A 14,476-nucleotide genomic window follows, 5' to 3' on the forward strand; every position below is an offset into this window, starting at 1 on the left:
GTTGCTTCCATGTTTTAAATACTATAAATAGTGCTGCTATGAACCTGAGTGTACAGTTATCACTTGAGATCCTGATTATGGTTGTTTTGATATGTAACTGGAAATAGAATTGCAGGGTCAAATGGTAGATCTACTGTTAGTTTCTTGAGGAACTTCTTCATGTAGAATTTTTGACAAATTTCATTGCTATTGCTCCTGCTGAACTGTATCTGTGACTGCTTGTTTGGCTAATAAATGGACCTTCATGATTAATCTAAATTTTTCTTTTGCACATTTAGGGCCCATGCAGAATCTCCACCATTTGTAAACAACTTAAAGAATGACACTGATGATAAAGGGAAGAATAAAGATGAAGGGGAAGTTTATAATCATGAAAAAAAGGCTGCTGATAATTGTCTTGAGCCTTATCCAGAAGAAAAAAAGAAGAAACGATCTGGATTCAGAGACAGAAAAGTATGGAACAAAATTTTATGTTAATTGGAATTATATCCTAAAGTAGACCAATGCAGTTTTATTATGTATTTTAAATGGTTCATATTCATTTCTAAGCTGTTTACCTCTTTGCTACTTTCCATCATGTTCTAAGCCAAAGGTACTTATGAATGTGAAATTAAACGGAGTAATGACCAGTATATTCTTCCTTAGTTCTTTCAGTTCAACTACCTAAACTGATTCTTGCTTTATGGATCTTTTAAGTGCTCATCTTCTCATATATTCTTTGTAGTACTTCTGATTTATGAGGTCAGGTTGTAAAGGGAGAATAAATTTTCTTGGAAAAATAACTTCCAGAAAACTGAGTAACTTTGAGGATAGCATAAACTTCAGATTACTGTCAAGATTTTGTGTAATTAACACAACCTGCTATTATGTAGCTTTTCTATACACAAAACAGTTTCAATTTCATTATAATAATACCTATGATATTAGGCATTTGAGTTCAGCATACACTCATGATGAACAGTTGTTTAATATGTCTTCTCAATTCCCACCAGTTTTTTTTCCAGGGGTGACAGGTACTGGTGATTAAAAATACAGGGGCGGGCTGGAGATGTGGCTCAAGCAGTAGCACGCTCGCTTGGCATGCGTGCGGCCCGGGTTCGATCCTCAGCACCACATACAAACAAAGGTGTTGTGTCCGCCAAATACTAAAAAATAAATATTAAAAATTCTCTCTCACTCTCCCTCTCTCTCTCTCTCACTCTCTCTTAAAAAAAAAAATACAGGGGCTTACTAGTGCTAGGCAAGCACTTCATCACTTAGCTATACCTCTAGCCCTCAAATCCATTTCTGATTGAGCTTAATTTGAACAGAAGTTATGTATCACAAGTGATTCTTGGTTTCTGAGTCTTCCCAGGGCTTTATGTTATCATATATATTATTTATAATACTTTTTGACTTTATTAGTTTTTCTATAAAGATAAATTTATTTATTCTTTTGCCCTGAGTAAATTCAAAAGAAAGCTGACCTTTACCTTGTGCTAATAGTTTCAGTTATAGCCATGCTTTATTTACATTTTACAGAGTTAAAATAACTGAAAATTTTTAAACTTTTATTTATTTATTTTAGTTATACATGACAGTAGAATGTGTTTTGAATATCATATATACATGGAGTATAAACTTCCCATTTTTTTTAAAGAGAGAGGAGAGAGAGAGAGAGAAGAAGAGAGAATTTTTTTTAATACTTATTTTTCAGTTTTCGGCAGACACAACATCTTTTTTTGTATGTGGTGTTGAGGATCGAAACTGGGCCACATGCATGCCAGGAGAGCTCGCTACCGCTTGTGCCACATCCCCAGCCCTAACTTCCCATTCTTATGGTTGTACATGATGTGGAGTTACACTGGTCGAGTATTCATATATGAACATGGGAAGTTATGTTCAATTCATTCTGCTGTCTTTCCCATTCCCATCCTCCCCTCCCCCCACTCTTCCCTGTCCAATCTGCTGTACCTTGACCTCCCACCCCCCACCCCACCTATTATGAGTCAGCATCCACACTCACAGAGAATATTTGGCCTTTGTGTTTTAAAATGATCCAACTTTTACTTTTTTTGCTGGGGGGAAAGGGGGAGGAGTACCAGGGACCAACCTAGGGGCACTCAATCGCTGAGCCATATCCCCAGCCCTATTTTGTATTTTTTTTGGAGACAGGGTCTCACTGATTTGGCCCAGGCCAATATTTTCTGCTCCTTCTCTTATTTTTGTCTCTGATCTGTATTTGTGGGCCTCCAGAAGCTGCTGTGTACCTGTTTGGCAGTTCAAGGCCTGGGTGAACTGGTTAATTGCAGGAGCAACTTTCAGCTGTATATGGAGGAGAGCCCTTTGCCACTGTAATCAGATGGAGTGGGACCTTTTGACAAAGCAAATGAGGTCCATTTGGGATATCCCGACCTGTGCGAAAATTATTAGGCCCTTTCTCAAGAGATGTATCTATCACCTTTTTGGCCTTCCGCTTCTTCATGACTACCCTTGCTTCTTCCCTTTGGCCTTCTTTCCTTTGGGCGTCTTGAGCAGTTAAAAAACAGACTTTTTATTCCTACAGTCTTATCACTCAAATGTTCATTCCTGGACATATAATGTAATCTTGCCTGTTTTGTTTTGATGGTATGTCTTTTTCGTGTCTTTTAATTCTCTTAAACTACAAGTGAACTGGGCATGTTGGTGCACACCTGTAAACCCAGTAAATCAGGAGGCTGAGGCAGGTGGATTGCAAGTTTGAGGCCAGCCTCAGCAATTAAGCAATGCCCTAAGCAACTTAGTGAGACCTGTCTTAAAATAAAAAATAAAAAGTATTGGAAATGTAGCTCAGTGGTAAAGTACCTCTGAGTTTAATGAAAATCTACAAGTGACAGAATCCAGGCCATTTAACCTATAAAATTCCCTGGGGTCTAGATTTCACTGATGCTTATTAATTCAATTCAGCAAGTTGCTCTACTCTTTGTTGTACCTGAGTATTGACAACTGGATTTTGCAGCTCAGTCATACTTAGATTTGATCCATGTGGCAATACCAGAGGTGATTTCTTTCTTTCTTTTTTTTTTTTTTAAATCATGAGACAACAATATGTAGTTACTTTTCTCTTTATGATATTAGCAGCTATTGATGTTTAAAACCAGATCTGTTAATTCATTGTGGTTGCAAAATGGTGATATTCTAATGTTATCAAATATTTTTCATATATTAGTGGAATATTTTTTTAAAAAGAATGTCTCATTCATTGTTTGGTTACAATTAGTATCTGGTTACTTACTCTTTGGAACAGTTCATGTAAGAAACATAATGCTCAAATTTTTATCTGTTTGAGTTGGGCAATTTTATTAATGATGTGTGTCTTGATATAATGATACTCAAGAAAATATGTTAAATATTTGGAAGAACTATCATGATTCCCTTATCTATTCTCTAGATCAAATGTCCCAGAATCCTTAATGATCTGTTTCTGGTTCAAAGCCTTTGTTATTTTGCTTAGATGTTATATTCTGAAATCTTTTTTTTAAATATATATTTTTTTAGTTTTAGGTGTACACAATGTCTTTATTTTATTTTTATGTGGTGCTGAGGATCAAACCCTGAGCCTCACACATACTAGTGCTCAACTGCTGAACCACACAACCCAATATTCTGAAATCTTTATTATGGTTTTAATTTTTCATCTAACTTGCTTACTTAAATTAGGCAGCTCCAGGGGCTGGGGATGTGGCTCAAGCGGTAGCGCGCTCGCCTGCATGCGTGCGGCCCGGGTTCAATCCTCAGCACCACATACCAACAAAGATGTTGTGTCTGCTGAGAACTGAAAAATAAATATTAAAATTCTCTTTCTCTTTCTCTCTCTCTCCTCTCTCACTCTCTCTTAAAAAAAAAATTAGGCAGCTCCATATAACTTGATATAAACTGATCTCCAAGACATAATGCTAAGAAACACACACACACACACAACACACACTGTACACTATGACTATACTTCATTCTACTAGTATAGGCGTGCATTAGATCTGTTACTTTCCTTGACCTTTTTTCAAATTAAAACTCATAGGGCTGGGGTTGTGGCTCAGCGGTAGAGTGCTCACCTCAAATGTGCAAGACCCTGGGTTTGATCCTCAGCACCACATAAAAATAAATGAATAAAATAAAGGTATTGTGTCCAACTACAACTAAAAAATAAATTTAAAAAACTTATAACCATTGGTTTATATTAATAATAGCAAAATGTGTTTATAGCATAAATTGTGATCAAATTAATAATTTTAAACAGCATAACAGTGATTTTCATAACAAGGAAACCATATTGTTCAGCTTTAAAATCCCTGACTTACATATTATCTTTGTACCTTGTATATGATTTGATTTAATTTTTTTAGTTCAGAAAGCCCTCTTTGGCAATAGTTACAGCTTATATACCATAAACATTTCAAACTTTCTTTTTGTTATTGTTGTTGTTCAGAGGAAGAAGAGAAATCCAGATGGCCTAAAGAAAGATATTTCTTCTGCAGTCAGTATTACCCAGCATACAGTTGTAGCTTAATGTAAAATGCTTTTTATATGACTGTGGCTAAGTCTTAAAGCTTCTAAGGGTTTGAAAAGCTATTTATTGTTTGCCGATGTTTAGTCTTTTGATAAAGTCTTCTCTGAAATCTATTCAGATTTTAATTCAAATTAGCATTGAATTTTTGTCATGTAGTTATAAATTAGCAGTCTTTTCTTAATTGCTAAAAGCACATCTGGTAGTGATATTGAAACCATTGTTAAACAGTTATTACCAATGACCCCAAAGTGACATCTAGTCAGGGCTGAGCTGTACTGGAATTGCTATGTTATTATGACAAATTGCAAACATGAATGTTTTTCTTAACATTAATGAATTGATGAGTTTTAGGTTTTATTGCTTCAATACATTTTGTACCCATTTATAATATAGTATTTATTTTTGGCTACCTCAACATTCAAAATTAAAGATAAGATAAATGTCTTCACCAAAGTAGTATATATGATTGAGAATAATATTTTATATGTTCTATGCTTAGCATAGGAGCTTATATGCCAGATAAGGGAATGAGATACAATATTAATATGTTGCACTGTTAATTAATGTATGACATACTTAATTTAAAAAAATTGTAGATGGATACAATACCTTAATTTTATTTAGTTATTTATTTTTATGTGGTGCTGAGGATCCAACACTGGCTAGGAAAATGCTCTACACTGAGTTATAACCCCAGCCCCAACATACTTGATTTTGTTGTCAAACATTTGCTTATGTGCATTACCAACTTTAGCCCTTTGTAAATAATGCTGTATGTAAAAGATCATGTAGTAGTTTGGTAGTTTGCTTAATCCTGTAGTGAAAAGTAAAAATTTGCCAGCACAATGGCATGCACCTATAATCCCAGTGGTTTGGGAGGCTGAGGCAGGAAAATTGCAAGTTCAAAGCCAGCCTCAGCAAAAGCAAGGTGCTAAGCAACTAAATGAGACCCTGTCTCTCAATAAAATACAAAGAATAAAGCTGGGAATGTTGCTCAGTACATGTTGGTCAGATACCCCTGAATGAGTTCAATCCTCGGTACAAAAAAAAAAAAAAAGTAAAAATCTGTTGCTTTAGACCTATTAAAATTTGAGTTTCCATGGTATGTAATTTCATTTTTCTGTGCCATCATTTAATGTACTTTGTTTTTAAAGGCCTGATAACTATTCACAATCATGAAATCTCAAGTCTGCTTTCTTTTAGGATTGAGGAAATTACATAGAAGTGAGAAGAGTAAAGTCAGTCCCTTTTTTCAAAAACTTGGTATTTAAGAACCTGTAGGCTACTATGTATATGACATTGCACCATGTTATTAAGACCTTTTGGATTCTTTTATGATGTTTTTAAATTTTGCTAGCTTTCAGTTATTTAAGAAACTAGACAATTCTTTTAAAAAAAGGAGTCTAAACAAAAGTTACATGAACATTGCTTCAACTGAGTTATAAATGGTATGTTACAAGAAGGAAATTTTTAAAATTTTAAGTCAGGCTTATTTGTAACATTAAAAAAAACCTCATTATACAAAGAGTGGTAACATAAATTTCTCCAAAAATAAGATGAGACATATATATGAAAATTAATGAGCATTAAAGATGGGAGTATATGAACATTGCTTAAATATAGTAACATTCTTTAAATTTCTAATTTTAGGTGATGGAATATGAGAATAGGATCCGAGCCTACTCCACACCAGACAAAATCTTCCGATACTTTGCCACCTTGAAAGTAATCAATGAGCCTGGTGAAGTAGAAGTGTTTATGACTCCACAAGATTTTGTGCGATCCATAACACCCAATGAAAAACAACCAGAACGTAGGTGCTAAAGTGAAAAATCAGATTGTGATACTTATTTTGTTATGGGCTATTTTACATCTGTGGTGCATAAATTTTATAGTCCATGGCATTATTACATTCACTGTGTAATTATTGCATGTCAGGTGTTGTACTGGACTTTAGTAGTACAAAAGAGGGGAGCCTGCAGTTCAGTGTGGCAAGGAGTAGGGGCTAAGGAGACTGTGCCTCTCTGTCTCATTCATTACCTATAATGAGAATGTCCCCAAGGTCAATGGAATACACATGTAATTGCTATTGATTTATTTTTTTAGCAAGGGAGATAAACACAGTAACAGGTGATTTTAGGAATTTGTAGAAGAATATTATGCAGATGTTCTGTGGCAGTGGAAAGAAGAACCACTTAGGGGCTGGGGATGTGGCTCAAGCAGTAGCGCGCTCACCTGGCATGCGTGCGGCCCGGGTTTGATCCTCAGTACTACATACAAAGATGTTGTGCCCGCCAATAACTAAAAAATAAATATTTAAAAAAATTCTCTTGCTCTCTCTCCCTCTCCCTCTCTCTCTCTCTCTTTAAAAAAAAAAAAAAGAAGAAGCAGCACTTAGCTCAATGTGGAAATTTGGAGGATGCGCTTTTGAGAAATTTTGTAGGTTTGAATAAAAGACAAGTAAAGAATAAGGGGAAAGGGGGTTGGGGTTGTAGTTCAGTGATAGAACTCTTGCCAAGCACTGGGTTCTCACTGGTAGAACTCTTGTGAGGCACTGGGTTCAATCTTCAGCATCACATAAAAATGAATAAATAAAATAAAGGTATCGTATCCATCTACAACTAAAAATTTAAAAAACGAGAATGGCTTATTTAGAGAAAACAATCTGAACAAACAAGGTGTGTGGAAGGAAATAGCTTCAAGTTAAATATAATAATTTAAGAATGTATCTGGGAGATACTTTAGGAAAAAGGATCAAGTAGGGAGCGCCAGGATACAGACTTTCTATTGAAGCAACCATTAAGCTGGAAAAGAGATAAGAATCAATTTTTTAAAAATTCTGCCAAGTAATTAGCTCATAACCAGGGGAGAACTCACTGAGGAAAGAGCCTACTAAATTTTAGTGACAAAGCTTTGTGGCAATTTTGCCTCCCATCCCTGTTTCCCAGGTCAGCAGCAGCCATAGGAACAGCAGCTATGTTCCTAGTGTGGCTTAACATTTAGGAAGGAGGGAGGTGAGCAATACAACTTGTTCTCAAAAAGTTTTGAGTATACATTTGACACTTGTCCAGAAGTTCACTGAGCTACTAACTAGCACAAAAGCTTGTCCTTTCTTTCATCCATCCAGGACTTAAGTGACTTCCTCTGTGTCATCTACCAAAAAAAAAAAAAATTAAAGATTTGCAGTATACTGCCCATTGCCACCCAGGCCAAGCAACATACAGACTAAACAACCTGGGAAGGATGACCTTTTGAAGGGTCATCACATACACTGAAGAATCTGGAGTACAGCATGTATGCTGTGGGACAGAAGTGATTGAAAAAGATTTAAGTGGGCTTGTGTCTTTTACTGATCTTTGGATTCAATGCAAAGAAGAGGTAAAATTCATGTCAAGAGTTTTAGGTAGCTTGACTAAATGTTAAACCTAAGCTAAGAGCCAATCTGCAAATACTGGCTGAGATTTTGTTTTGTTTTCCATTTTTTTTGGCTCCAGCATTTTAGGAAATCTTTATGAGGTCACCTGCTTACTGCTTAGATAACAGATCAGAAACTGCAGAATACTGTCTTTGTAAGAATACTTTGGAAAAGTCACTATAAAGATTTCATGATTGAAGTGAAAGAATGGAGGTCATTTCTATTATAGAATTTCCCATAGTCTGGATTTTACTGATTGTATCCTTATGATGTTGTTGAATATTTCCTCTGCCCTTTGTATTTCACTCAGGTAGAAAGCACCTGAAAAGGAAGCTACCAAAATGAAAAATCTCTGGATGTTGACACTAGAAGAAAGTATTTTATTATTCTTTGTATGCTTCTTTTTTTTTTTTTTTAACAGACTTCACATTTATTAATTCTGCAAGTGTTGCCAGGCACAGTGGCGCATGACTGTAATTCCAGTGGCTTGGGAGGCTGAGGCAGGAGGATTGTGAGTTCAAAGCCAGCCTTAGCAAAAGCGAGGTGTTAAGCAACTCAGTGAGACCCTGTTTCTAAATAAAATACAAAATAGGGCCAGGGATGTGGCTCCATGGTTGAGTGCTCCCGATTTCAATCCATAGTATCTCACCTCAAAAAATGTATAAACATTTTTTTAAATAAAATAAATAATTCTACAAGTGTTGGTTGATTGAATCTGCTATGGATTCAGGGATGCAGTAATTAATTCCTGCTGTCATAGAGTAACCAGTCTTTTAAAATAAACATTAAACTTTAGGCTTATATTCCTTTAAATTTGATTCAGGGCCTTGTTTTGTGAAATATGAAGAGAGTAAAGTAGAGAGAAGAGGATTGGAAGATATTTCCTGATTATTATGATAGTAAAATATTTTTGTTCCTATAAAAATAAACTGTTCAGGTAAAATCTCATTTGTATCAGTAACTTTTAAAGACGAGTGTATTTTGTTTCTGTTGAGACAATGAAAATGAAACAAGACTTCTTAGGCCACTAAAGTTAATTTATTGTTTGAGGAATATTATTTTTATCCTTTTAGAAATCATTGTATATTATGATGGCTTTCAATTTAGGGGTTTTGTTTGTTTTTGTGGTGTTAGCAATTAAACCCAGGGCCTGTGCTTGGCAAGTTCTCTACACTAAACTGCATCCGCCACCCCATTTTGTAATTGTTGAAAGACCTATTATTACATAAACAAAATAGTTGCTAAGTATCCAAGATGCCAAGTACATTTTTCTTTTACATAAAAAGTCAGAATAATAATTATAATCATGAGGAGAAATTCTAATATATTAAAATGAAATTCAGTGAAAAATTGGCTTCCTTTTCATTTGCTTATGAACTGGAATTCCCACAAATGTTGATGCAGCAGAAGTAAAGTATATTATTCTTATGAGTTGAAATAAAGAATAGTGAGTCTAAGTTTTTTTATAGTTTGAATTTCTATCAGATGGCTGGACTGTAGCCAGCAGCTCATATTTCAACTTTGTTTTGTCATGACTTCACACATCCCGTATCCTAGGATACCCATGAGATCTAAATTTGTAAGTTTTAGTTTTAGAACTGTTCCAAAATAATCATGAAGCATAGACTATATGAAGCCCTAAAATTAAGCTGTTTTGAAATGAGTAGAGAGCTGATGAATTTCAGAGTGAAATGTTGAATAAAAATACTCATGTACTGAATATTAAAAAAGAATTGAATAGCCATAGTTAAATAGGAAGCTCATTAAAAGAGAAAAAATTTTTCTCTGTGACTTGAACACATCTTATTTCCCTTTCTGTAAAGTCTATGTCATCACCATTCCTTAGTGTAGTGAATTGGGTAGTTGCTTGAGGCACTAGGCTTTGAGTGGCTCTATCTGTTGTTGTAACCAGTTCTGCATAGGCAGGCAATGATTTTGGTAACCTGGGGCATGGAGAGAAATTTAAGTGTTTCATAAAGAAAACTTGGCTTTGGTCAGAGCAAAGCATACCCTATTATAAAGAGGATCCTTGTTTTCTCTTCCCTCATCTCCAACTGATTGACCCTATCCATCATCTACATGAGAGATGAAAAAGAGGAACACAGATCTTACTGTGATTTAGTTAATCCTGGACCCTGTAGTCTCCTGAGGATGACCCTTAATGCTTTTAATGATATTCTCACCTAGAGCACTATTAGTTAGTGACACATTATTTTACACTGGTTACATAGTACAATAAATATATTTTAAAAACATTTTTGCAATAATATTTTCTCCACTTATCTACTGTGTGTTGTACTTTTGTTTTTATTCCCCTATAGTATTTACTTTCCTTGCAGTAGAAGTTGGCAAACTACTCCTTCCATATGACTCCTGTTTCTATATGACCCATGAGCAGAGAATGGTTGGAACATTTTTAAATGTATCACAAGAATATTTTATGACACCTGAAAATTATATGAAACTTAAATTTCAATGTTTGCAAGAAAATTTTACAAACATAGCCATGTTTATTCATTTAAGTATGTCAGCTTTTGAGCTATAATAACTGAGTTCAGTATTTGCAGCAGAGACCAAATGTGGCCTATAAACCTGAAGTATTTACTTTCTACCCTTTTGCATTCTGTCCTTTTGCAGAAGAACTTTGCTGACTTCTGTAGTAGAGAATTATATGAGTTAACAATGAGCTATATTTACATGGAATATGAGTCATGATATTCTTTTTCCAAAAATTAGTGTGTTGTGTCATCTTTTTAACAATTTTTAAAATTAGATTATTTATTTATTCTAATTTGCTATACATGATGGCAGAATGCAATTCATTTCATATTTACACATATAGAGCACAATTGTACAGTCACTGATTGTATACAAAAGTATTTTCATACCATTTGTGTTTTATACATATACTCAGGGTAATGATGTCTAACTCATTCCACCGTCATTCCTGCCCCCTTGCCCCATCTCTTCCCTTCCTTCCCCTTTGCTTCCATTCCTCCCATGCTGTCCACCACCCGCCCCCCCCCCCACACACACACACTGCATCGCCATTATGAGTCAGCATCCTCATAGCAAAAGAAAATATTCAGCCTTTGATTTTGGGGGGATTGTCTTACTTCACTTAGCGTTGTATTCTCCAACTTCATCCATTTGCCTGAAAATCCCATGATTTTTATTCTTTTCTAATGCTGAATAATGTGCCATTGTGTATATATACCACAGTTTCCTTATCCATTCGTCTACTGAAGAGCATCTGGGTTGATTCCTAGTTTAGCTGTTGTGAATTGTGCTGCTATAAACATTGATGTGGCTGTGTCCCTGTAGTATGCTGTTTTTAAGTCCTTTGGGTATAAACTAAGGAGTGGAATAGCTGGTGGTTTCATTCTAAGTTTTTCAAGCAATCTCCATACTGCTTTCCATATTGTCTGTACCAATTTGCAGTCCCACCAACAGCCTGGCTGATGCTTATTGTTGTTTGTATTCCTTTTTTTTTTTTTTTTTGTATTCTTGATAGCTGCCATTCTGACTGGAGTGAGATGATATCTTACAGTAGTTTTGATTTGCATTTTTCTAATTGCTAGAGATGTTGAACATTTTTTCATATGTTTATTGATTGATTGTAAATCATCTTCTGAGAAGTGTCTGTTAAGTTCCTTGGCCCATTTATTGATTGGGTTATTTGGGGTTTTTTTGGTGTTAAGGTTTTTGAGTGCTTTATGTATCCTAGAGATTAGTGCTGTATCTGATGTGTGAGGGGTAAAAATTTGCTCCCATTCTGTAGGCTCTCTATTCACCTCACTGATTTTTTTTTTCTAAGAAGAAGCTTTTAGTTTGAATCTATCCCACCTATTGATTCTTGGTTTTAATTGTGTCATGTCATCCTGAGCAGAACAAAGGTTCTGAAAGCTAAATACATTGAAAACAGTGCTAACTTGTCAGGCACTGTGACACATCTGTAATCCCAACTACTCAGGAGGCTGAAGCAGGAGGATGTTGAATTCCAGGCCAGCCTGGGCAATTTAGTGAGCCCTGTTTCAAAATTTTAAAAAGGGGGTAGGGGGTAGCTCAGTGGTAGAGCACCCCTGGGTTTAATCCCCAGTACTGCAAAAATAAAATAAACAAAAAATAGTGCTTTTTTTTTTTTTTGTAAGGCACCAGATACCAGCTGATATGCTCTTAGAGAACAGAAAACTGTTTCTCAAAAGACCAGACAGTAAATATTTAAGGCTTGACAGGCCAAGAGGCAAAATGGTAAACACACCTTAGCTATTGAACTATAAAGAAAAAAGGAAAAAAGAAAATGTAGATTGCCTGGATTTGACCTAAGGACTATAGTTTTCAACTCCTATATACTTGCAAGGAGAATTGAATGAAGTAATAATGTGCATCAAGAACAGTATCTAAAACAAAGCAAGTGCTCAGTAAATGTTATCCACATTCTATCACTGTTGTATTTGCATTACACTGATGATGCAAATGACTTCAACGCATTTGATGAACATGATTTTAGGGGGAAAAATCATGTAAGTTGAAGTCAAACAGAAAGGTCACACTAAATTATTTCTAATATACCATAGAAATAACTGACCAGTCATCAAAGTTTTATCCAAAGAAAAGCACTAGGCTTAGATATCTGATTGTAGTCTGGATTCATCAACCATCATAATTTTCATGACCTTTATATACCAAATCAGAGTAGTAAACTTCACTCAAAAATTAAATATATATGAGATGTTGTTGAAATCTGAAACTGAGCCATCGTTGATTATATGAAGATTAACACTTGTAAAGGATAAGAAATGAATGGTTATGGACTGCAAAATTTATAGAAAATAATTTAAAATTTTTACATAAGGACAAACATGTTTTAATACTTAAGTCTAAGATGATTCCCTTATTCTTCTGGATATTTTCTTACAATTTGATACATTATAATTTAATTATATAGAACATGTTACATAACAGATATTTTACATGAGCCACAGAAAAGGGGCCTCATCTAATTATGGAATGCCTGGGGGTTTATCAGTCATTAATTATATACTTTGAATTCATTGAACATCTATTTACTATAGTTGTAGTTAACAGTTTTCTATAACATCTTGAATAAATTTGAAATGGTTAAATTTGCTAAATGTGTCTGGAAAGACCTCTTTCTGCCATGAGTTGCCTCAGTGTAGACCAGATTCACATTTAGGTAGAAGTGGCGTGTTCACTGATTTAAGTTGCTGTGTTATCTTCTCATTGAAATGGTTTATTTTAATTACTAGGATAGCTTGAGTTCAAATCTGTCTAAGCAGATTACAGAAAATGGAGATTTAAAATGAGAAAGACATAATATTTGAAAAAGGGGATGGAGGAGATTACTATGTCAGCATGTTGCTCACATCCTTTTTAAAAAATTGTCATAAGCACATAAAGTTTATCATTTTAATTATTTTTAAGTGTATGGGTAAATAGTATTAACTAAAAGTATATACCTTTTGAACAGTCCCCCCGCCCCCACTTTTTTGCTTCCTCTCTCCCTTTGCTGTGTAACAAATAACCACAAAATGACAGTGGCATAAAAGCATTATTTGGCTCATGAATCTGCACGTCAAAAACTGTTCTTTTCTATCTCAGTTGGCTTTGCTCTGTAGAAGGCTAGGGATTTACAGTCTAGGCTAGGGTAGCTTTGCTTTATGGTTTCATTAGCAGATATGTCAGGTTTGCTCTGTATGTTTAATCACTTATCTGCTTTTATCTTTTTTAGACCACAAGTTTGACTAGGATCTGTCCTCATAGTGGTGAAAGAGGTGCAAGAAAGCAAGCCAACTTGAGAAAAGCCATTTTAAGGGTGCTTGTATCCTAACTGCTAACATCTCATTGGCCATAGCAAGTCACATAACAGCCTATAGTCCGGGTTTTTTTTTTTTCCCATGGAGGTTACTGGAAAGGAAGTGAATATTCAAAGATAATAGTCAAATCTACTATGCCTGTTTTTCCTATGATAAACCATAAGTATTGAGTCTTCTATTTGTCTCTTCTTGTATACTTGGAAAGTTATTTTCAAGATATACCTGGAAATGGATTTGCTGGCCCATAGGGAACTTTCCTTTTCACATTTACCAGATATTGCCAGTTTTTTTTTCTAGAGTACATACAATAATTTGTGTTCTTTCCAAGAGTTTCCTCCTGTGCATTCCTGTCAGAACTTGATAGTATCAAACTTAAATGTTTAGCAGACTGATGGGAGTAAATTATTGTATTTTTGTGGTTTTATTTCACATTTTACTATTATTTCTTGGTTCTAATATACTGTAGAAATAATTGAACAGTCATCAAAGTTTTATCTAAAGAAAAGCACTAGACTTAGATATCTGATAGCCATTATAGTCTGGATTCATCAACCATCATAATTTTCATGACTTTTGTCATAAAAGCAAGTGGGGCTTATCATTTCTGCATGTTATTGACCACTCACATTTTCATTCCCATGAATTGCCTGTTTGTATTCTCTATTTTATTTTTCTATTTGATTTTCTTTTTGATTAGTA

The 14,476-nt window shown here is 34.9% G+C and overlaps 1 protein-coding gene across 5 annotated transcripts in view; it reads left to right on the forward strand.

The window, feature by feature from the left end:
- The window catches only part of Micu1 (mitochondrial calcium uptake 1), a 174,382-nt gene that overhangs the window by 43,916 nt on the left and 115,990 nt on the right, over positions 1-14,476 (forward strand). For all 5 annotated transcript variants that reach the window (XM_040273763.2, XM_078040611.1, XM_078040625.1 and 2 more), the window contains 2 exons: positions 279-453; positions 6,176-6,338. In XM_040273763.2, the coding sequence (XP_040129697.1) occupies positions 279-453; positions 6,176-6,338 (338 nt within the window). The remainder of the gene's footprint in view (positions 1-278; positions 454-6,175; positions 6,339-14,476) is intronic.

This window comes from Ictidomys tridecemlineatus, chromosome 1, assembly GCF_052094955.1.
Source record: "Ictidomys tridecemlineatus isolate mIctTri1 chromosome 1, mIctTri1.hap1, whole genome shotgun sequence".
Taxonomy (NCBI): Eukaryota; Metazoa; Chordata; class Mammalia; order Rodentia; family Sciuridae; genus Ictidomys; species Ictidomys tridecemlineatus.